Source organism: Falco punctatus (genome assembly GCF_963210335.1).
Source record: "Falco punctatus genome assembly, chromosome: 5".
NCBI lineage: Eukaryota > Metazoa > Chordata > Aves > Falconiformes > Falconidae > Falco > Falco punctatus.
The window spans coordinates 44131609-44156537 of record NC_137584.1 but is presented as its reverse complement, the minus strand read 5'-3'; the positions used below and the strand labels follow the sequence as shown (position 1 = coordinate 44156537).

General features: G+C 36.9%; 1 protein-coding gene across 1 annotated transcript in view; it reads right to left on the bottom strand.

Annotated features, from left to right (window-relative positions):
- The window catches only part of ADGB (androglobin), a 112693-nt gene extending 87764 nt beyond the window's left edge, over positions 1-24929 (bottom strand). The window contains exons 1-5 of the mRNA XM_080388226.1: positions 15585-24929; positions 12240-12332; positions 9294-9365; positions 7863-8051; positions 1580-1719 (exon numbers count right to left, since the gene is read on the bottom strand). Of these exons, the coding sequence (XP_080244352.1) occupies positions 1580-1719; positions 7863-8051; positions 9294-9365; positions 12240-12332; positions 15585-15752 (662 nt within the window). The 5' untranslated portion in view covers positions 15753-24929. The remainder of the gene's footprint in view (positions 1-1579; positions 1720-7862; positions 8052-9293; positions 9366-12239; positions 12333-15584) is intronic.

Genomic DNA, 24929 nt, shown 5'->3' with positions numbered 1-24929 from the left:
GTGTTCACTGCTTATCTCATAGGAATCTAACCTGTGGCCATCATTTGTCAATAATTGCACCACAGGCCAGTTTCAGGGAAGTGGACCATAGTACAGCCCACAACAGCAGAATTGTAGCAAAAGCATCAAAGTAGCTTACAATGTTTTTCCATACTGGTTAAGTCATTACTGGCTAAGGCTGACAATTAAAATTTCATTAAAAATTCTTTAACATTTCCATTTGGCAGAAAACCACATGTGAAGCTTTTTAGGAATAATGGCAAATGACAAGAGCACTCCAGTTTCTTTGCAAAGTTTTCTGTGCATAAATTTACAAACACATCTAAAAAGGAGACATAGCACCTTCTGTAGCTACAGGGGATTTTACTGATTTACAGCGTCAGCTTCCACAAAAGTGTATATTTGTCATTACAAAGTTTTTAGCAAAATGTATTTCCTATGTGTATTAAAACAACGTTTTGCAAACTCCATGTGACTTCACAAAACAAACTAGAAGTGAGATGACTCTGCTTTCATGAAACCCCACCTGGAGTACTGCACTGGGGGGCCCCAACATAAGAAGGATATGGACGTGCTGGAAGAAGTGCAGAGGAGGGCCACGAAGAGGATCAGAGAGCTGGAGCACCTCTCCTATGAAGATGGGCTGAAAGAGGTGGCTTTGTTCAGCCTGGAGAAGAGAAGGCTCCAGGGAGACCTAATGTCTACATCCCAGTACCCAAAGGGGGCCTACAAGAAAGCTGGGGAGGGACTTTTTACAAGGGCACAGAGTGACAGGACAAGGAGCAATAGATTTAAACTGAAAGAGAGTAGATTTAGACTAGATATTAGGAAGAAATTTGTCACAGCACTATCAAAACTAGCCGGCTGCAACCATCCCATACCAGGTTAACTCTAATAAGTAGCTCACGCGCCTTGCCCCAGCACAGCCACCAATCCCCCACAAGGTTTCAAAAGTTCATCTACTGTCCATACTGTCTCTTCATCCTCTTCAGGCCAGTCCAAACTGCTCCATCCCTTTGCCGTGTCTGGGTTCTTCCTTCTCTGGTCTCCTCTTCCAGCCAGCCTCTCCTCATCCAGGTCCCCTTTTTTCTGCTTCTTTCAAGGCCTCTCCTACACCCAGGGCACGCACACTCTCTCTCTCGCCTCCCTCTGTTTCTTCCAGGTCTCCCTCCACACAGTCCTCCTCTTCATACAATCCACCCCTTCCATACCCCTTAGAACTATTTAACTACTTAGCAGGAACCAGCCACAGCTGCACCTTATCCATGTCAGCCAACCCACCGCCCCTGAAGCCAGCCCACAGCTGGATATTATCAACGTTAATTAATCCAGCTTCATTCCTCTGCAATTCCTCCACAGAAATTCTTCACTGTGAGGGTGGTGAGGCACTGGAACAGGTTGCCCAGAGCAGCTGTTGATGCCCCATCCCTGGCAGTGTTCAAGGCCAGGCTGGATGGGGCTTTGAGCAACCTGGTCTAGTGGGAGGTGTCCCTGCCCATGGCAGGGGGTTGGAACCAGATGATCTTTAAGGATGACCCTTCCAACCCAAACCATTCTGTGATCCCATGACTAAACATACCTCGTATTTGCCAGCTTAATGATAGCTTTGGACAGCAACATTGGCCAAAGTTCTATTTGACAGGTTGTAGCTGGTAGTAACAAACTATCCTCTTCATTGAAAGGCATAGTGTCATCCACAGTGATCTTTCTCCAGCACCCCTGTGACAGAGGGAGGGGGAGGAAAGAAGAGCAAAAATAGTGTTTCTGGGCTAGAAACAGAACATGTATGTAAGAGAACTTTTAACACTTTCCTAAGAACCTAATTCTACTGTAATTTGATTTACATTACAGATGGCTTTAAAAGTTCTCACATAGTATCTGAGAAGCATGGAAACAGTATTCATAACATTTTATTACTGCTCTGACTTATTAATTTCAATGATTAATCTAATTGCAGCTACTGCCTAATATATTTCCTCTCATACCTGTAACAATGATTAAAAAGTGGCTTAACTAAGATATCAGTTTTGCAAACGCCTCTTTAAGGTCTTAGTCTGGAAAATACTTGTGATATAAGCAGTCCCCCTTGCTTCCCAAGAACTACCGGGGGATGCTGGCTGCAGTGGTCAGTATCCTGGAAAGCATTAAGATTATATCTTACAAAACGCTATAGGAAATAACTCAAAATGACCAAATGTTAAAAATATCCACATTTCCAGAAAAAGGAAAAAACAGGCAAAACAAGATACTGATGTCTCCAGTACCAGATAGATATTTAATTAGTAAATTGAACTAGTATCCCATAAAATAATCTTGCCTACCATTCTCCAAAAAAGTCGATCACTACATAATAGAGGCCAAGGAATTAGTGGAGAAATGCAAGTACTTCTGTTAACTCACCCACAAAATGATGAAGAATGACCAAATCACTAAAATATTCACCATATCTTATTAGAGAGGGCAAAACTACTGCTTTCTGCTTGTAACTAAAGTGTGGCTCCGAGCTGAAATGCCTGTCAATTAACTTTACATGAGTTAGGTTTCAGAAGAAAATAAATTTAGACCATATGGCAAAGATACCTAAAAACCTTAAAAGAGGCTAACATTTTTTAGGATAGAAACTTTTCCTGACAGCCAAAACTAAATATTTAAGATTTCACAAGTTTGAAAAGGACCTGGTAAGTGAAATGATCACATACTTATTTCCTCTTTCAGTAATTGCTGAAGTTTAATAGACAGAACAGTTCAAGTTAAAAAGTAAAGAAAGAGACTGAGGAGATAACTGGTTTTCTGCAGCTGAGGACACTTTTTAATTCAGAGTAGTAATTCTGTGCATGTAATTCTTAAAAGACAATAGTATTTTTGTGTATATATAGCACCATTATTTTTTTCCCTCCTCACCAATTGCTCGCCTTTTATGCTTAATAAATAATATAATTCATATTGCAATTATTTTCTATCAGTGATAACCTTTTTATAGCATTTCACTATTAACTCTAAAAACAATTATGCTGGTTTAAGCAGGTAAGACACCAACAAAAAGAAACAAACATATGTGGGGCAGAAGGTTTATGGATAGAGAAAGATATCTATAGGTGAGAAAAAGTGGAAATGAAGAAACAAATTCAATAAACCTCAGGAATGCAAAATGGAAAATTGGATATGGGGTGGCACTGAAAGAATATTGTGCCTATTATGGGAAAAAATACTATCCACAAGTTTGATCTGGTGGATGACAAACCCCTCAGGACTTAATACAAATACTTTACTGAAACAAGTTCATTATTCTTCCACTGTGCCTTCTCTCCCTATTAATTTTCCACTTTCTCCTGCAAAATCTGTTTCACATCTATCTCTAATTTGTCTTTTCTCATTTGCACATTTTCTTTAACCTTCCACCATCTGACACTATTTTTTTTCCTCCCTGATTTTCTTTCTGTGAAATACAGCTGTAAAACCAGAGGAAAGGAAATTAAATAAACCCAAAGGCCCAAAACAGACACAAAAAAGCCTAAACTGCCCTGATAATTCTTATAGATGCTTTAAAATGCAGTGTTTTATCACATGAATACACAACCTCTACAGCATTAAATTCACACACAGAATAATGTCCTCTGCTGAGGAACATAGGCAACATCATTTCTGCCTTCTCAAACTCATGCAGCTCTTATTCCCTATATGAATATAAGATATTCGGTCTGTAGAGGCAGTACTAAAGGATAAGGAAAGCACAGGTATGCAAATCAGCTAAGTGCTCCCCCTTACAGGAAAGTTAAGAGATTCTTCCAGTTTTAACTGCTGTCCTATTTCTTCCTCAGTGATGGCTAGCTGACATGTATCAAAAGCAAACTATAGGAAAGTTCCTTTTAAAATATCGTATTTGATCTATGCTGTATTAGAATGGTACATTTTTCTTAATTCAAATATATGGTGTAGGATTATTTAAAAGTAAAACTAATACACTCAGGGGTTTATTGCCTCTCAGGAGGCACATATCAAACTGCAACGTGCATAAGTGCAGTCATTCAGAAGCTCTCCTCAGCTTTGTCTGCATTTATGTTTATTCCAAAAGACAGACAGATTTATAAACAATTTAACAGGGTGATAAAGTAAAAGAAATCTCTCCTTACTTTTTATTCACAGGAATCTTTTGTACTATAACCACTAAGTAACGGTTTCCAGCATAGAAACAGAATATGAGAAAATTTCCAAGGATCATGGAAGTGTTTGAGTAATTATTTTGTATTTGTAACTTCAGAGATTTCTGAAATAACTTTGTGCTGAGGTGTTTCCAAGTCACATACTGCACGCAACTGCAAGGCTCTCTACATAGCTCCAACACAAAACATGGCCAGTTTATCCATCCAAGGCACTGACCTGCTGCTGTCCCTCTCCAGGAGCATCATCTGCTGATGTGATGCAAGTGCCTTTATTCTGAAGTTCTAAAAACACCCTGAGATGGGAAGTTTGTGCCCTCTCTTTTTGTACAGCAATACTAATTATCTCAAATAATGGTAAACTGGAGACTTGCCATGAGGACCATTAGGAAGACAAGATCTCTTCACTCTTCAACAGATTATATATATATATTCTCTTCTCCTCTAGTATATTTTACTTTTTTCCTATTGTTATGCATTTAAGAGTGTTGTCCTTGAGTATACTGGCCTGCAGACTTACATTCCACCTTCCAAATCCTTTCACTAACCACATCAGCATTTTTCATAGTCACAACCCTCACAAAACCTCTTTCTCCCCAAATCTGAGTTTCATTCGTATACTTATTGTTGCTCTTTCTTTTGACTGCCTCTTATTGGCTGAGAACATCTTTTCAAGAGACCTCTATTTTTAATTTTTTTTACCATGGCTTAAGACCAAAAAAACCCCTTCAGGTTGTTCTTTCCTGATTTTCCTCCTCTCCTCTTGCATTTCCTTCAATCTTTGGTGGTTCCTTTTTACTGTATGGGGTTTTTCCTGTACATATCTATTAATAACATATTGTCCCAGAAAGCAAAGTGAGCATTTTTTTTAATTACCCAATCACATTTTAAGCATATGAAGTAGTGCTGAATATGCCATTTTCCTCAAAATCTTTTAATATTTATTTGCCTTTTCTCCTAATTAATTATGCCATATTTTGGATTGAATTTATCTAAAGTAAAATTCTAGCTCTTCGTCCTTTCTGTATTTCAGTAAGAAGTTCCTCACTAGGATCATCTCCTTTCCATTTGTAACTAACTATATACAATGCCTTTGTAATCTCAATGAAGCTGGAAGAGACCCAAGTTAAACACATGACATCCTAAAGTCTAAATGATGCTGAAACTTTGAAAAAGAATCCAGGTGCCACCTTTGGGTTTTGGTCCCATGACATACATCTTTGCAGAGCAGTCATAGCTGTAGTCATGGAACTTTCCTTGCAGAAACTGGGAATTTTAGTCCTTAACAGCTGAGAAGGGAAGAATATTCAATTATTCCACTCTTAAGTTATGGATGGTTAGTGCTCTAACCATCACATTTTATGTAAAAAGCAGAGGTGGCAGCCATCTGATAAAAGATATGAGCTCTCTATAACTTTTCCTGCACTCTCACAGAATAATCTAGCGTTTGGTATCTGCATAAACAGATGCACCTAATACAAAGCCCTGCTTAACCTTCAGGAAATCTCTCAGAAACTCTGGATGTTTGTTTGACTAATTCAGATAGTTGACTCTCATACTGAGTGAGGAGCTTAATTATCCTTGGAAAAAAACCCACACCTATTCCCAGTGACAGTACCAGACCACTTCACCACTTAATTCATCTACTTACATTCTGCTGCTAGAGACAGGTGGAGTGGTGATGCCTAAAGAAGGAATCTCCAGCAGGCACTCTGAGTAATGTCCGTAGCTTACCTGGATCTACTGATACAAAAATATTTAATTTGAGCAGCTGAAGCCTCTTAGCCTGCTGTGTTAGATGTGGTTATGTTTGTTCAATTCACAGTGTGCCAAGGAACAGATATATCTCTTTCAGCCTTCCAGTGCTCAGGCAACATATTCATCAAACAACAGCTTGTTGGTGGTTTTCTTTTTTAACTTTGTCATTTATGTTCTTATTATCAATAACTTGTGATAGCTTGTTTTAAAATATTGCGTATCAGTACTATTAGCAGCTTAAATTTCTGGACTGCTTAATTACCTGTCTGCATTGTCTTAGCTGTTCACTTGTATTCATAGCATTGATTTTGGCTTTTTAAAAAAAAAGCTTTTACACATTCTTTTCTAGGTTTTGTTTCCTTTTTTAAAGTGTAACTTTTTCTGTTTCCACGAATGGTATTTTTTTAGAAGCCCAATGGAGTGCCTTTTGAGTTTTCACTAACACTTCCAACTTTATGTTTCCAACTGACTGCGTCAAAAATATTTTCAAATTTGGGCAACTGAAAGTTTAATAGGTTCAATTATATGTCTTTGTGTTTTGTGATATATTCTGCTTGCATAAAACCAATGTAACCAGAATAACCCTAACAACATTGACAACTTCTAACTTTCAGGTCAAAGATTATTTATTTGTTTATTAGTATGAGGTTCAATACTGAATTAAGTGTACCCTGTTGACTGTAAAATGCATTAGGAAGTTACGGTCTGTTATCTTTAGAAGCTCCATGGGATGTTTTTGTTTTACCAGTACATCCTCAGTAAATGGTCCTCACACTGGAAGTCTTTGATCACCTTTAAATAAAACTGCATACAAATATCTCTGTAAAGTCATCCAACTAAGTTACTTAAACAATAAAAATCATTCTTAACTCTAATAGACCAGAGGTGTGGGCCAGCTGTCTGGCTCTACTGAACACTACCATCAAAACTCTGTATTCTGTCATTCACTACACAGGAACAGAAATATTTTGAATATTATTTCAAAACCATTAATGCAGGCACACACAAAAAAATGACAAGATGAAATTAAGACTGAAATAAAAATGGGGTAAAAGTTATTGAGTGAAAATTTAATTTATACAGTTTATAGTGCAGGGCAAACTTCACAATCAGTACTCATCTCTTCCTCTCTAGCAAAAATGAAATGAAACATACCTTCCTATTTAGTTAAAGCCAACAAACACTGAGAATTCAAGTGGTAAAAGGAATTTCCATTGATGCTTAGTATTGTCATAACATTTTGAAACACAGAGTTTAAAAAAAAAAGAAAACCAAAACCAAATCACAAACCATTGGACTATAAGAGAGCACACGGTTTAGAAATCAACCCTTTTAAAAACCCTGTAAAAACAGGATGTAAAGGACCACATGCAGGTCAAAGAAACTACAAATGGTGAAAATTAATCACGTCTTACATCAACATTATTCTAACCACTCACTATATGATACAGAATGAACCAATTATTTTCTGTCAAATGCACTGAAGTTGTGTTTGGGCTAAGGAATGACATTGAAAACTACTGTTTGACACCAAAAAAAAAAAAAGTCACAAGTATAAGGAAAGTTATTTCAGTAAAGTTTGAACATATACAACATGCCATTATTGGATCCTCTTTCTACAATGAAATAAACAAATGAACTCAAATGTAGTATATCGCTATAGTGCCCAGAGGAAAAAAAAAAAATCTCCTAACAATCAGCAAAATTCTACATAACCTATGAAAAAATAATATTGCTTTTTCAAGTAACAACTCTGCTTTATCAAGCTCTAAGTTGTACAAAAGTCACATGAACTGTAAAAGACCTTTTTATTAACATTCATCAACAATTTGTCAACACTTCTATTCCTATAAATCCCTATCTTTTCAGTAATAATAAATACTTACCCTGACCATTAAAATTTGCCATGCTAGCTGCATAATGTTTATATATTGTTGGAGTACTCACCATCCAATAAAGTTTCACTACGTATTTTCCATAGCTATTGTACAGCGGCATGTGGCCTTTGGTAGCTTTGCATAAGGCATAAATGTGTTCCCATGGTTTCCAAAACACTGTGCGTGTTCCATTAGTTGAGGCCTTTTCATTACATATCCTCCAGACTGCATAGATTTCACTTACAATCCATCTCATGAGCTGAAAACAGAAGAAAACAGAAAACAAAAAGGTTTTTGACTTACATCTTCTAGAAAAATTAAATCTAGTTTTATTATGATGGTAATGAATAAAAGGGATCCTGTTTTAAATGAAGGGACATAAAATTATAGCTATGGTTTCATGCAAAAATTAATTTCACTGGTACAATTTTTCTTAAAATCATCATAATATCTACAATAACACAAAACGAAGTAAAAGCATACTATAAATTATACTGTTCATCATTTAGCAAAGAAAAATAAGGGCATATGATTCCAAACTAAATTATGTTACAGGATTTGTGAACTGTCACTTGTTTAATTGCTTATTACTAGATATCTGCTCACTGTGAATATTAGCTTTAATACTTGTCATTTGTACTCAGCAAAAAACAATCCTAAATCATTAAAAGCATTTAATAATTTAAAGAATTTAAAACAGCAGCTTTAACTAATCATGCTTTATTGCATGTATTTTTCTAACATGCAGATTTCTGATGTGTGCCATAATTTCACAAGTATTTCCAGATTGTTACAGTGATTTATATGAGCAATAATGAGAATAAACTTTTACTAAAAGAAACTTGCCCCAAATTATTTAGTGGTTCTGTAGACAGTGAAATTGACATCATCTGTTTTCTGATGGCTTCCATACAATTTCTCTAGTCTGAATTTTGAATTTGCATTGAAGCACTGAATGAAATTGAAATTATGATGTAATATCATATTCAGTAAGGCACTCAGATGCCTTGATTCTACCTGCTTTGTATTTTTCCCTGATCTATAGAAATTCAGTAAACATTCAGCTCTGGAGAGAAGGAAAAGACCGGCTGGGTGACAGACATTTGCACACACATGCAGGCACACTAAGAAAATGACTTCAGAAAAGCTTGAATGAAAAATATAAACCCTTTCTAATAAAGCTTTTATTTGTTCTTATCTTTAGAGAATATTATCCCATAATAAACTTTGTAGTTTATATACTGTATATTTAAAAAAAAAAAAGTTTGGAAAAATCTCTTAACATCATTGGTTTACTTTCTCAAATTGTAAAAAAGGTAAACTCTAATTATACAATTCTAGATGACTTCTTGTCATTTTACTCCCATCACTCGTATAGGAAATTTGTGACAACTTATTTCTTCATGGTAGAAATTTGGAGTGAAATAAAAAATGGTGGAAAGAGTTAAAAAGAATTAAAGAGAACATTTTTAAAAAGGGACATTAATGTATTTCTACCTACCTCACTACAAAATATATGCTCATTTGCTGAAACAAGGTCAAATGAGGTTTCATTTTTGATAACCACAGGAATCTAGGAGAAAGTACATTATTAAGTCCATAGCTGAATTATCTGGAAAAAATTAAATGAACACTAATGTTTAAGAGCAGTGACATACAAATTTTAGACATCTGGCAAACATTTGTTATATGCAAACTAAAGGCCATCAGTTTGCAAATCTCGTAGCTGCTTTGGTATCTCTTAATAAAAATGTCTTAAAAAGTAGATGTTCAGAATTTAAAAAAAAAAATCATTATTGTTACCAGATGTGGAGTATAAAATTAAATAATGACATAAGTAAATTCAGATTCCCACAATTTATTCATGATATTTGCAGTTCTGCATTTAAATCATGATCATAACACTCTCATACTTTAAGACTTCCTTGGCCCCCCACCAAGATTCAACAGGATTTGTTTCCTCATGGTCAGTTAGATACTGGTATTGTCAGTACGAACACTAACTTTATCAAGCCTTTGACTGTATTACCGAATTTTGATGACTATTGCTTGTTTATACAGTCCATTTTATTTTTGGAAGCAGTGTAGAAATAACATACTAGGACTGTAATTTATTGAACTAAATATACATGTGTCTCTCAGCACGTATTGGTGATCATTGAATCATAGAATCATTTAGGCTGGAAAAGACCTTTATGATCATTGAGTCCAACCGCTAACCTAGCCCTGACCAGTCCACCACTAAACCATGTCCCTGTGTGCCACATCTACACGTCTTTTAAATGTCTCCAGGGATGGTGACCCAAACACTTCCCTGGGCAGCCTGTTCCAGTGCGTGGCCATTTCAGTGCTTCATTTCAGTGAAGAAATTTTTCCCAATATCCAATCTAAACCTCCCCTGGCGCTACTTGAGGCCATTTCCTCTTGTCCTATCGCCTGTTACTTGGAGAAGAGACTGACCCCCACCTCACTGCAACCTCCTTTCAAGTCGTTGTAGAGGGTGACAAGGTCCCCCTGAGCCTCCTCTTCTCCAGGCTAAACACCCCCAGCTCCCTCAGCCGCTCCCCATCAGACTTGTGCTCCAGACCCTTCCCCAGCTCCGTTGCCCGTCTCTGGACACGCTCCAGCACCTCAGTGTCTGCCTTGCAGTGAGGGCCCCAACCTGAACACAGGGTTCCAGGTGCGGCCTCACCGGTGCCGGGTACAGGGGGGAGATATTTATTGCGGTGAGCAAAGAATCATGGCTTGATTCTTTCCTTAGCACACTAAGTAGGCTCGTTGACACTTTCTTTTATAGTTACTAACAGATTAGGTAGTAACATGTATCATCTTAACAGCCTTTCATCACTTGTGATTTACATTAATTTTTAACAACGTACAAAATTTCTACTAATCATAGCTTCTTGATTCAAAATACATTGGACCAAAACAAGCATCAAAGTTTCAATCAGGTCTACAAGAATACAAATGCTTTCTTCATGGTGCTCTGAAGATAGATTTTGAAAGGTCTTTTTAATACAGATACATGTTTCCATGGCTTTCTGGGCTGCCAGCACTCTTGCCCTCATCCTTCAGATACCTCTATTCAGTTTATGCATTTTGGCAGCGTTTCTCATCCCATCTTTTGGTCTTGTCAATTACTCCCCCTGACCTCCCCCTCTCCTTCCTCCATTAAAAATTAAATTTGGACCTGCTTAGTATCTAGTTAATAAAAAATGGAACTGACAAGCTGACAAAAGGAAAACTGACAAGTCTAAAGAAGTTGGAAGGGTGGTCAAAGTGTTTTAAAATTTCAGCATTTCATCTGAAGCAAAAATTCTTTAACACTTAGACTAGCAACAGCACTGGAGAACACCAACCTTTGAAATGGTAGGCTGTTGGTTGTTTTTTTTTCTTTGCAATGAATTTTAAAAATAAACTGAACAAGAGCTTTGCATGGTTTTAAAATGTTATGGTTACCTTCCAGACAAGTACTGTCAAAAATGTGGACACGTTGTGTATGCAGACTGGAGAAATACAACAGTTGAAGTGAGAAAAAGTGCTATATTTCTGGTAAAGCTAATTCATGGTTTCAGGACAGATATTTACTTCAGATACCTGCTCAAGGGAAGCTATAGTTGGAACAAATAAAACTTGTTTAGCCACGACACTGATTTTTAAATGAGAAAACTAGAAAACAAAGAAGAACAGAAAGGCATCTCTCTGTCCAGGTGTCTTCCAAATGAATGCAGAGCTAAAAAGCAGAGCAGACTTGGGAAGATACACTACCATGACGCTTTGCACCAGGAGGTGCTGGTCCATGGCAGTTCCCAGTAAGAAAGACACTCAGACTCCATAGAGTATCATTTAAAATGCTAGGGATGAGTACAGATAACCTTGTGTCTTTTTAGCCACTGGGAAACCCAAGCTGTGCAGCATCAAACAGGCCTCTGATCCATGCTCAGTGTTCTGTGCAGATCCCATCTGTAGAGAGGGTTACCCCATTTTGTTATTGTGCTGTGATAGGATTTGAACTATTAGAGGATATTCTTACAAGAAAACAACTCTGTTCGTCATTTCTACTGTACATCAGAAGGGATGCTCACATAAGAACTTGCTGCTGCATTTAGACAAAGGCAAGGAGATGCAGGTGGTATAACTGCGGTAACAAGTGGGAGCTGCCTGCAGGCACCTCCCTAATGATGAGCTGCCCGAGTTTATCCAGCGACCAGGGATTATGCCCAGCTCAGCACCACAAAGACCTCAAGGCCAAGTTGTGTGTGCTGCATAGGTTAACTGTTACATGGATCAGGGACTCCTCGGTGTAGAACAGTCTCCTGGACAGGATGAATATGCATGGTCAAGTGGGTTTTACCTGTTGAACTAACTTTCTCTGCTGATTTTCCTCTACTTGTGACATAGCTAGGCAAATAACGTTTTTTTCATTATGACCTTGCTTGTTTCTTACCTTATTTATTAAAAATTCATGTGGGCGTTTCCATGAATGCACTTTCAAGGATGCTGGTAATATTATTTTCCCTTCAGGATCCTCAAAAACATGCTATGTAAAACAGGCATGACCAAAAACAAAACATTTTTTATTAAGTACAGTATTGTATCTTCCACAAGATTTAATATATTGTTCACACGATAAATCACTGAAGAGGAAAACCAGCATAAAAAGGAACTAATAGTATCTATAACTGGACTAAGAGTGCAAAACCCCAGATCAAGATTCAGCATGAAAGCTGCTTATATTGTTCTGAGAAGTCTATGTGGCCTGCACTGTCTAAACAGGTCTATATGAGATGGTTTTTTTTCTTTTCCACCTTTCAAAAAAACCTCCCAAAAAACTGTTCAAGCTTTTAAGTCAGGCACTCTTCTACCAAGTTGTTTCTAGGTACTTTCTCTAACTCACTAATTTCTGAAGCTTTTTAAATTGAATACTGAAAGTATTTAAAGTGATATTTAGACACAAACAAAGCGGGTTCCATGCATTTAAAACTGCCATAGAAACCAAACAGAGCTATAATTGTACAGCATCATAAATTAGCCCTCTTTAATAGAGAGCATCCTACAATTTTCAAACTTTCACTTCCCAAGTGATATTTATCCTCCATGTGAACAAAAGGCGCCAGGATATATGATATCTGTTTACTTAATAGCACCATGTAGGATGAAGAGATGCCTCTGATACTGCTCGTGCTGACTGACAAACTAATGAGTAACATAGTTAATGCCTTTTATTTGTGCCTGGAACTTTAAATAGCTTTTAGACATATTATAATCTCTGTGTGTTTCACTGCCCACGTTGTACTCTGTTTATCTTCCACAGACCAGACAAGGGAAAGTGTTTCTGGGAAGGAAAAACTATGGGACTTGAGTATTTACTGATTAAAGGAAGGCAAAATAAGCATAAAACCCAAACAGAAACCAGACTCCAAAATGGTCTATTCCCTGCAATTTTTTTCTTATTTATTTCATTGTGCACGTTCCTTCCACATATCTGTTGCAGCACTCTCCAAACTATCATGCTGCAACAAGGTCTTTTACCATCTCATATACCAGCATACTCCTCGTGCCTGTCCCTCTGCTGCCTTTTCCTCACCTCATCCAGGGCACACTCTCTCCTCCTTCCTCGGCTGCTCCCTCTTCATTGCCTCTCAACCACTTAACAGAACCAGCCACAGCTGCACCTTATCCACATCGGCCAACCCACCGCCCCTGAAGCCAGCCCACAGTTGTATATTATCAATGGTAATTAACCCAGCTTAATTCCTCTACAGTATCAATCTGCAAAAATTTCAAGTTCCTGAAGGAAAAAAGAGAAGTTGCGGAGAATAAAAGAACCTTTTAGGAATACTTACTTTTCCTGAAATCTTAAAAGGAAATCTTGTAAGCCTGGACCATACAGAACTGTATTAACAGTGTTTATATTCTACTTTCAGAGACATCCAACCCTCACTATGTAGTGTAACAGTGAAGTTTAGCATTGAAATGCTAGATAAACCAGAAAAAGGAGGCAGGTGAGAATGGTGGAACACTACACAAAGAAACACTTAAAAAAACCAAAGCTGGGAGATACACTTTTTTTTTTTTTTTTTTTTTTTTTAGCTTACAAGTGCAAAAAATACTTTGAAGAAGGATTTTGTAGGTTCAGCTAAAGTTGGCTGACAAAATCAGGTTTAACTGAACTTTAATTTTGGGTGGCTATACGAGACAACTGCCAGGTCTCAGGAGTTCATGCTCTAAGGACAGGAGCCTCAACCATAAGTTCTACAGGAAAGACAAGCAAGAAAAAGTCACAAGAGAAATACACAAGGTCAAATGCCCAATCTCAGCAGCACACTGCGCTGCTCTAAGACAGGCTGTTGTGTAGAGGTGCTTGGTAAAAGAGCTTTACTCCTACAAGGAAAGAGATCACTTCTGATTTATTCCTTTCCCATACAAGAAAATAGGATTGTATACAAGTTGAGTTCTAAGTGTACTCAAAGGTAATGGATGCCATCACTAATTCTGTTTCTAACTGAAATACCCTATACGGTGTTCACTTCTGGCTAGCTGCTTGGATCAAAGGAGGCTACTTTAGAAAATTCTTTAGATCTGTAAATTCATCTGCTGTGACCAACATATTTAACAACACCTTTAAACATGTTGAAAAAGCAAAGTTTCATATAATCTGTGGCTGAAGAACTGAATAGTCTAGTAAACACCTCAGACTGCCTCAAGCTAAAAAAGAAGAAAGATTTTCAGTTACAAGTATTTTAAAATTTTATGTATTATAATACTGTCTGGCAGACCTAACAGATCAGTGCTAGATAAATGTTTAGAGTACAGCCCAAGGACACCAAATGTGGTAATGGAACAAAAGAAAGACACAAAGGAAAATTATTTACCTGTCAAGTTAATGGCAGCATTCAGTATAGAACCTATACCTTCTCTCAAAAAGAGTACTTTGGCCCCAGAGGAGTACAAGATATTTAAGCTTGCAATAAAGAAAATGTAAAAAATCTACGAACACATATGCTAACATATACTTAGCACACATATACAGAACAAATATATGAACAATGCATAATTTGCACATAAAATAGATGATTAAGCATGGTATTAAATGGATTTTAAATATCACTTGAAAATGCTAAGTTTAAGAAATCTACTATAATCCTGCATAAAACACACACACATTCTGTAATGATAACCAGTTTGGAGGAGCAAAAATTCACATAAGACTCAGAAGTCATCCTGGAGTTGGAAAGACCAAGGAATTTTTCTGCATCTGGTATGTAATTACATTCTGCAAACTGAGGATATCCCATGCCATCAAATCTGTCTTTGCACGCTAGAACTGTAGACAGTGCTTCACATGTCTAGAAACCAAGGTGTGCAAAAGACTTCAGCATCTGTTTTTCCCATAATAAAAGTGGGTGCATTTACCCTTTTGAGTCCACAGGAAGTGCAGTGCCCAGAGAATGGATTGGTCTAACATACCGCAACAGTTCAGCTGTTTCCACATACCCAGTTTTAATTATGTTATGAAACAGATATTGGGGTTGCATTTTTTTTAACCATTAATGTGCACGCATTAATGCATACAAATATGTTACCAGTTCATTTAAAAAGCAACAAATAAACAAGGTACAATACAAAACAACTTTGTTGTTGTAGTTTAGTAGGGAACTGTTTCAGTAAGTTTAAAATATATTTAATGTATTTATCAATAACAAAGTATTCTGAAGTTGTGACAAATACTCTATTAAATACAGGTACGAAAAACAAAGTGGAAATAATATATGTGTGTCACACAACTTACTGAAATTGGACTTTTTCCAGTTTTTTCTTTCTCTTTTCCAACCTTTCCAGTATCCCATTTTTCTGCATTGATATCTGCTTCATTCCATTCTGGCCAAATAGGAAATCTCCACTTTTTGTTGGAAGCACCTACATGGGAAGACATAGCTGCCCTGGGAAACAGAGGCATGAATAAAAATGAGTAGTACAGTAGGCAAGGGTAGGTAGTAGGAAGATTTTTTTATCTCATAACATGTTCCTTTTTTCATGTACTATAATAAAAATTTTAGTGTTAGTAACTACAATAACATTTTGTCACTAAAATAAGCATGCCTATAGAAGTGCCGGATGGTGTTATTAGGCATAAACCAATAAAATATTTAAATGCATTTATATTAGGAGTCCTGCTGAAATAAATGGGACAGCTGAAGAACAAAAGCAGAATCTAAGGACAATTTCCTCCCTCTTCATTTTCCCCTGCTTTAAGCCACATGATTCTCCTTCCTCTCCTGTGCCAGTAACTCACCCATCTGAAGGCTTTCCTCTTTTTTTTTTTCTCCCCCTCACCCCCCCCCCCCCCCTTCCCTTTTCCCCGACTTATTTTCTTTAACCAACTAAAAGGAGCTTGCCATGGATAAAAGATATATTTGGGCAAATGACTCCCACTTCTAGGCATCTGTGAGCTGTTAGACCAGCCAGTTCTGTCTCCAGGTAGTTTCATTCTCAGGACCTCTTGTGCTACCAGCACTCTCCCAACCCTCTTGGGATTCACAGCTCTGGTAAGAAGTTGCTGAGGCTGCAGGGATTTTCACAGGACTAAACCACAACATGTTCATAGTTACCAACTATCACTAGCAGTATCTGTGTACATCATTTTCCCAGTGCATAGAAAGGGCTGGAAAACCGAATTAGCTACAATGAGAATACAGCAGCTCCTTCCTCCTTAACTACCAGACCTGGAAGCAGATGAAGTATGTGCAGGTCACATCTTAATGATATTCTCCCAAACCCACTAGCAATAAACTGTAGATGATGTTCACTCAAAAGAACAAAGGGAAGAAGCTGAAGGGATCTGAGAAGCAACACGGCAACAGAAACTGAGCAAAAGGGTTTAAATAAATCTTATTGCCAAGCAAAGACACAGACTTCAACTAGTCCATAAAAAGGCCTAGGGTCAGAATTCCCTCTGATTCACACTCAGCAGTGTCCTACAGCAGAAGAACAGTAGAGACAGACTTTTTTACTACTGCAGCCTTAACAATACACTTACATGTACTTACAAGATACTTCTATTACATTATGTATATCAGCTATAAAAAGCTAAAGATACTGTAATTTTCTCTTTCCTTTCCTTATACAACACCATGGTTTGTTGTGCGTTTTTTTTTGTTGGTTTTTTTTTTTTTTTAATGAGAAATAGCAGGATTATTACAAACATGTCCAGGAGATCAGGAAGATACCAGTATCTTGGGCTATAGCTGGAGACCTATTTTTACAAACTGATGCCAGTACATAATTATTTTAAAAATTAAAGCTTAATTTCTTTAGAAACTGATGTCTTCAAGAGATTTAAAAGGGAAAGCTTCCAGGTTTTTTTATATTAAAGAACAGGGTTTTTTAACTTCTGGCCATATATTGCATATGATATCATGTTGATATTTATACCAATATACATCAGTGATATCATATAAAGCCATACTCACATTTTAGATACTAGAATTATAGCTTTCTCTTGAGATTTTGGTGACTGCACGGAAAAAAAGTGAGCCCTGATTATGATTTACAGCATCACTCAGATTGCAAAAAGCATTTGACATTTCAGATAAAATGGTCAGTGTCATAATTCACACACATTCTTTTTCAGTTGCTGTATACAATATCCATTCATTGTTCCTATACAGGTGCAACACAAACTATGACTGCATTCTAAAGACAAACACAGACTACATAAATGAGTAGTCTGGCTAGGGGAAAATGGTGTGTAGCAAGTGACACTTGAAAATACTGCTAAGCCCTATCTCCCAAAAGGTGGGAGCAGAGGGGCAAGTCACTTGGGGGAACAGAGACATTGCTCAAGTGTAGAGCAATGAAATTACACAAGCAAAAGCTCAGCTGGAGTCAAAATAATAAAGGATATTAGGTACAAGGAAAAAAGGTTCTCTAAGTACACTGGCAGGAAAAAGAGAACTAGGTAAGGAAAATGCATGTCTGCTGCTTAACGGGGCAGGGAACCTAGCCACAAAGGACATAGGAAAGGCCAAGGTACTCAATGCCTTTTTGTGTCTTAGAATTTATTGGCAAATTTGGCTCTCAAGCCTCCCAGTCCATGAGGCTACTAACAAGAGTCTGTGGAAATGAAGCATCGTCTGCACTACAGGAAGGCAGCTAGGAGGCACTTAAGCCAGCTAGACACACACAGCTCCATGAGTCTAGTTGAGATGTGAGCAAAGGTACAGAGGGAGCTGACTGGAGTCACTTCAAGGCTCCTGTCAATCATACTTAAAAGACCATGGCTAATCAGGCAGTTTCTGATGACTGCGAAAAGGCAAACACCACATTCATCTCAAAAAATGGTAAGAAGGAGGATGTGTGGAACTACAGTGTTTGGAGATACTTTAAATTGTAATGGACAAGGACCTAAGCAACCTGATATAAGCTGGCCCTGCTTTGAGCAGAGCGTAGGACTAGATGGTTTCCAGAGGCATCTTTCAAACAACATTGTTCTGTGATTCCGTAACACTTGTTGTTAACAATAATAAGGACAAAGACTTGGGTAAAAATAAAGATTTCTCACTGTTTAGACAATAAGTATATTCATCCACACTACCAGTAACTCTTGTTGGAAGACAGCTGTGAAAATTCAGTACCATCTGTGCCTTCTGCTGTGCAAATAAAAACCATAGCTTCTACCACTCTAGCTGGAAGGAAGATGTATTCTCTGGAGTGGTACTTTGCTTTTCCATCTTTGTCATCTCAGTCATCTGTAAATGGCCTCCAGCCCCTCTCCATTATGTTTGATCTTTCATTAATCAGATCATTTTTTTCCCAGCATTTTCTTAAATCAGTGATACTTCATTCTACATTCAATCATACTTAACAAGCAGTAGAAAATCCTAAAGTGTTTATCAGTTTCTTTGAATTACTAGGAATGTCTATATCAGTTCTGGTTATTTCAAAGATTCTACTCTATCTGAATCAACTGCATGCATGAAGAACAAAAACCAGAATGCTAGTTGTACCAACAGCTTCAACAGTTGTGATATTTTGAAAATTTGCCCCTTTCAACATTGATTTAAGTACAACTCCTGGTAGCTTCTTACATGTACCTATGAGCAAAAAATGAGCAGTTAAAATTTTTACTTTTTCTACTTTTCTCTTATTTCAGATGAAATATAAATGATTTATGTAGCAATTTTAAATATTCAAGGACTACGTATAATTCTGTGTATCTTTTTCATCCCTCTAAGTCTGCATTTGCTTTTTAAATATTTATAGAGAAGCATGGAAGTTTCACACAGTAATAACAATAATAATGATGATAATAATAATAGTAATATTAATAAAAATAATTATAAAGATGTTCTGAAGCTGTTCCCAAAGAAAGTTAAATAATAATTGCAATGATTGCTGTAAGATTTCTGACTGCTTTGGGAAAATAATGGAATAAAAAAAGAGGATAAAAACCAATGATGAGATATGGAAAGACTTCCCTAGCTTACTATCACACTACAACAGAAAATAACTTTCCAATATACTTTGACATAATAGAATACCCTCAACACTAACAAGGTGGAAGACATGGAAACAGTACGACTGAAATGTCCAAACTAAGTGAGGGAAGCCCAGTGCTCCTGCTTCTCAAAAAAGATGATTCAATAATATTTTGGAAAAATTCATCAATAACTGCAATTTAATGGGACTCCAAATATAAATGAATAAGTGAAAAAAGCTGAATATATTAAAATACTATATTTGAATAAGGCTATTAAGAAGTTCCTTTATTAGAGGTATTGAATAATATAATTCATTGAGAATCCTTTGAAACTAACAGTCACAAGGACAATGCAAACCATTACTGGTATTTTATGCTTAAACTGGATGGCTTCATCGTGCAATTGTACTTTGAACACCAACCTACTGGCAGACTTCTTTTTAATCCTGTGCTAAACCCTAAAGGAAAAAAAAGGAAGAATAAATTGCCAAATGAGGGAAACATGAAGTTGGCACTAATTCACCTCTGATTCTCTAAGCAGCTTGTCCAAAAATACTGGTATAATTGATACAGAGCCAACAGGGAAATAGGGAATGGCAGCATAGACAAACACAACAGGAAAAAAAAATTGCAGACAGATTGCACCCTAAGTTTTTCAGAGACTTCAGATTTTATAGGGAGATGGGAAACAGGCCCTCAAGGCACTGAAGTGTGCTTTCTTAAGTTAAACATAGTCTTTTGGTCTGTAGACATAGACACTTTAGTCGCTCATCCACTCTGTAAGCACGATATTGTCAACGTGGTCGATGGAGTCTAGGGAGCAAATATTTTCATCTTGAAGCAGTTAAATCTACCAGTAAACTATCTTTGACCATTCCTCACAGAGGGTACCCAGCAAAACTGAAGGAGTTTTCCCAAGAGAACGACTCTGGAGCTTTATGCAGAAATCTGATTGGAGCCTTGACAAGATAAAAGTGCTTCAGCTTTTCCTGTCTTCATGACTGTACTTTGGAAGTTAGGGAAAAAAATCCCCAGGGATTGCACCACATCAATGACTTCTTCAGGGTTTCTGGGTAGTTATTTGCATATGGATATATCCAATCTTTTTTTTATTCTTTTTGTGATCCTTGTTATTCTTTATGACATAGGTTGCAAAGATATTTTTTGCACCTAAATCTTTTTTTCTACTTTCATAAGGTTTCATTTGGTTATTTCTAATAAACCTATTTTACATTTCAAAGTTTAAGATCTACTTTATATTATCATCCTAAGAAATCAAAATAGATGTTTTGATGGACTTGGGATACAGTATTGGGATCTTTGCCTGAGGACTGAGACGTAAAACTGAAAGCTAAGTTTTTATTGATTTAGTGAATTGCTACTCAGCAGCTGAGCTACAGTTCATGTCCATGCATCTGTTCTTAGCTAACTTTAACTAGGGAGTAAAATATGCATTTGCTTAAAGCACACTTTGGAGAATCGAAAGACAGCATTGATATCTGTAACACAAACTGTTTAAACAAAACAGTCATTTTATTTGCAGTATGATACATTTAAGTGATAGGGTAGGATTAGGTATTTCTAGACTAGCTTTTCTGTAGATGCAATGATTGTGAGTTTGGTCTTCATTTGATTCACTCAGTTAAGAATTTGTTTATCTCCACAGCAGGGCATTTGCTGCTAAATAACTGCCAACAGGCCATCACTTCATCCCATCTTAGTGCTCCCTGTACATTGTTTAAATGGTCACAAACATTACCCCTAGTATGTTTTAAAGATGAAAAAATAAATTGTAGGTTTAATCATAACAATACCCCAACAACAGACAAAATCCATTTGATGCTCATCATTTTCACCTTATTGCCAGAAAAGCATTGTCAACCTTTTATTTTTTACCAAATACAACCTATTCGTTCCATGAAATGTCTGCAACCATTACACTGTAAAGCTGATTTTCATCCAAACCCCAGAAATACAGTATTAACATATATCTGATGTCACACTGACTACAGTTCTTGGGACGGCCAATAATTAATGGAAATGATTCAGTAACAGGACATGATATTTAGATAACTAGTATTCACGTCAATGAATGAGGCTCAGAGATGAAACTTTTATCCTTCTTTCCTCCTTTGACTCCTCTGGATGCTCTGAACTCCTCTATACATACAGAAGCAAAAGCAATGTGAAGGAAGAGATAGGAATCTCACACCTCATATTGCTCAATAGATACCAATGTTGGATCACAGGGAAATGAGAATTTTGGTCTCTTTCCATTTAGCAGAAAGCAGTAAAGAAAAATGTGTCCCTTCCCTTAGATTGTTTGAGCAGTCAGAAGAAAGAACTTCTGGCCCAAGGAAAGGCCTTTTCATATTAGGAAAAAAGAAGGCAGAGAAACAAACAGATGGCTCAACTTCAATCGTGCCCTGTGGGGAAGCTACTTAATTTTTTCCCTAATCTCTTCAAAACTCAAAGACAAAAGGTGCTTTTAAACACCTTATTTATGGCAGAAAGTTTTTTTAAGCTCTAATCACTCAAACTTTTTTTTATAAGTAGCATCTGAGTATCTTAGAAACCCATAACAAAAGCCATAGCAACACTCAAGCTCATAAGAATCTGGAAAGGATATCAGAATGTTTGACCAAGTATCAGTAATTTTGTGGCAAAATTATTTGCTCTTTTTCTTCATACCTAGTGCCACTCTTCAGAAGAGGAATGAACAGAATGAGTCATGATCAAATAATCTCATAAGCAGCTACGTCAATACAGTCTTCTCTTATTAGTATAGTCAGCAGCAATTACAGAATAAAATCTATATATGTATGTGTTGTTTACAGTAATTTACCATTATTCTTACCTTGGACACTGGGGCCAAAACTTAAAGGACTCTGCAAAAGAAAAGTACACTAGTCTAAATGCTCAGAGCTGTCATGCCTGGGGAGAGACTCAAGCCATGGATGCAGTTCAGGTATGATGAGCAGAGCAAATAATTGTAAAGGATCTAAGTTGCAATGATAGTTGCTTGCAAAGCCTATGACAACAGGTTTTGTCGTCATTTAGCTTTTGTGTACTGGACTAGGATTTCTTCCTCAAAAAACAGAGTGCTTTCTATGTGAAGAAAGATCAAACTATGGAAAACTGAAGTGATGATAGAAAGGATTAATACCAACTGATTATTCTTTATAGGTATCTTCTTTTTGAAGGAGTCTGTAAACTGGATCACTACTTTCAAGTGTAATAGTCTCATTTCTAAACATAGGTGATATCCTTGTAGGTGTCAGGTAAACTACTAATAGACTTCCGTAACTTGCCAAGAATGAGCCTATTTGAAATGCAGAAACATTTGCTAAGGGAGAATGGTCACCTAGACTCACGTTTAGCCTTGCTAGCTAGAAGTCCATATACTTTATTTTTATTTGCCTGTGTATTAATGGGTGATGAGATGTCCCTTCCTGGTTTGCTTTTCAGGTTATAGAAGGGGGAGAAAAAAGCTACATGCAAAAATCCCTTGCTCAAATTATACACAGTGGTGTTTCCTGGACATTATTTCAAAGAAAAGTTGATGGAAAGTAGTGGCCTAGAAACATTGTGGGTTTAAAATTTATTATTTTTTTTTTTTAGTTTGTTCTCTTAATTTTCAGCCTGATTCCATTTGTTGCCTTATAAACAATGTCTGAGTTTTGGTCTTTTATAATTTTAAAATTCCAGCTATATTTGAGTATCTTTTTTTTAAAAGTCTGGGTCAGTTCTCATGAGCATAATTCAGACTTTTGCTACTTTGATCCATTTATACCAGCTATAACTTCTTCCTATATAAAAATCTGAACTGACAAAAAAGTCAGAAATTGAATATAAAAAGCAGAATAGAGTACTAGACTGGTGTCATGTGTTAGAGAAAAAATAGAAGATGCATTCAAAAACTGAATACAAATAGAGTGATAAGGCAATGGAATATTTCATATCGATCACAATAGATTTGTTTTATCTTGTGTGACTAAATCTTAGCAAAGCTAAAACAAGAATACATCTTTTCATGTATTTTTGTAAGAGTTAATGTGAAATCCAACCTTCAAGCTCATAGCAAGCTCATGCACAGTGTTAGAATTTTGGACTCATTTGACCTTCTATTTTTGCATTCTAGGAAAAAGAATAGCTTTTATTGCACAAACTGTCAATAGTAAAGAGCTCAAAGGCAGAAGCAACATCAGGTGAAGTTACAGATTTCAGAAATAATAGCATAGACACTACTGCTTTCAACAGCAGCACAAGGCTCTGTGGCCCATGAGAGCAATGCCAGGAAGAGCCAGCTATAGCAAAAAATCTCTGCTCCTGATTCTATGGAGCCAAAGGTCTGCTGTCAAAGAGTTTTTAATATGGAATGGAGAAAAAAAAACTAATTTACATATTTGAAAAGTAGTAATAGAAGGTATCAGATGGCCTGGAGGTCATTCAATTGCCAGCCTTCCATGTTCTACCACACTGGAGGTCATTTAGACTTTCAGAAGGCACCCTTGGGGAAAAAAAACATTTTTTTTTTGTTTTAAATTTACATTCCCGAGAGTGTAACTGAAGGTTAATTCCACAAGATGCCTCCCAAAAACCTTATAATATCAAGCTCTTAAATGAGCACTTTTAATTTATACAAAAAAAAACAGTTTACAGAGGAGGGCTTTATATCCAGTTTTACAGGTGGAGATATGACATACCAATACCTAGCTAGAATCATAGCAAGGGCCTGGAAAGAGAAGTGCCTTTTCTGGTGATTTTCAGGAGCCAATCTCAGCCAACAGAAGTGATCTCTGACTGATTCTTTCAAGGCAGTTGACTCTGGGTTGTGCTCCAGGTGGGACTGTTGTCAGCCAGCCCAAACGTTATGGTTACCTGGTTTCAAAAGGTGGAGGAAACAGGCCAAGTGAACAGAGTGCAGACTGCCATAGGCACCAGCAGGTCCCAGCAGCATCTTGCAGTCTTTCAACAAGTCACAGATTTGAGTGCAAGTAACATCTACATCCAATATGCAGACCACATTTCTGTTTGATCAATGCACTGTCCTTCCAACCAGCAGCAAATGACTATGCGTATATAGTTCTCAGTCAATGATAAACTCTTCAAGATCAGGAGCTGTCTGTCATCATGAGAGATAATTAAGATCTCTGTTCAAGTAAGGTCAAGGAAGAAAGTAAAACACCAGGTCACATTAGAAGCAGGACGTCCAATACAAGCAATGAGTATAATGCCATCCAGTATAATCAATTTTAAGTCCTTTGTATCAAATAGTGTGTTTGGTTCAGTGCCCTAGCAATGTGAAAATAACTGGAAATTCAGTGACAGGCAACAGTTCAGAGCATGGAGGAATAACAAAAGTGTAAATGTACAAACTTCTGAGTAGTACAGATAAGAGTGTATTTACCTGTTCTCACAAAAGAAGAAAAATAATGCATCTAACATTAAATACAGCACATTTAAAATTGATAAAAGGAAACACCTGACTCCTCAGCATATAATTAGCCAGCTGAACTCTTTTACATCATGTGCAACTCAGGTGAGAATAATGATCTATAGCTTCTGGAACAGCCTATTTCAAGCAGCACATACCTCTGTCAAACTTGGGACAAGAAAAAGAAGGAACATGCCGTTTTGGGGATCTTAGTTCTG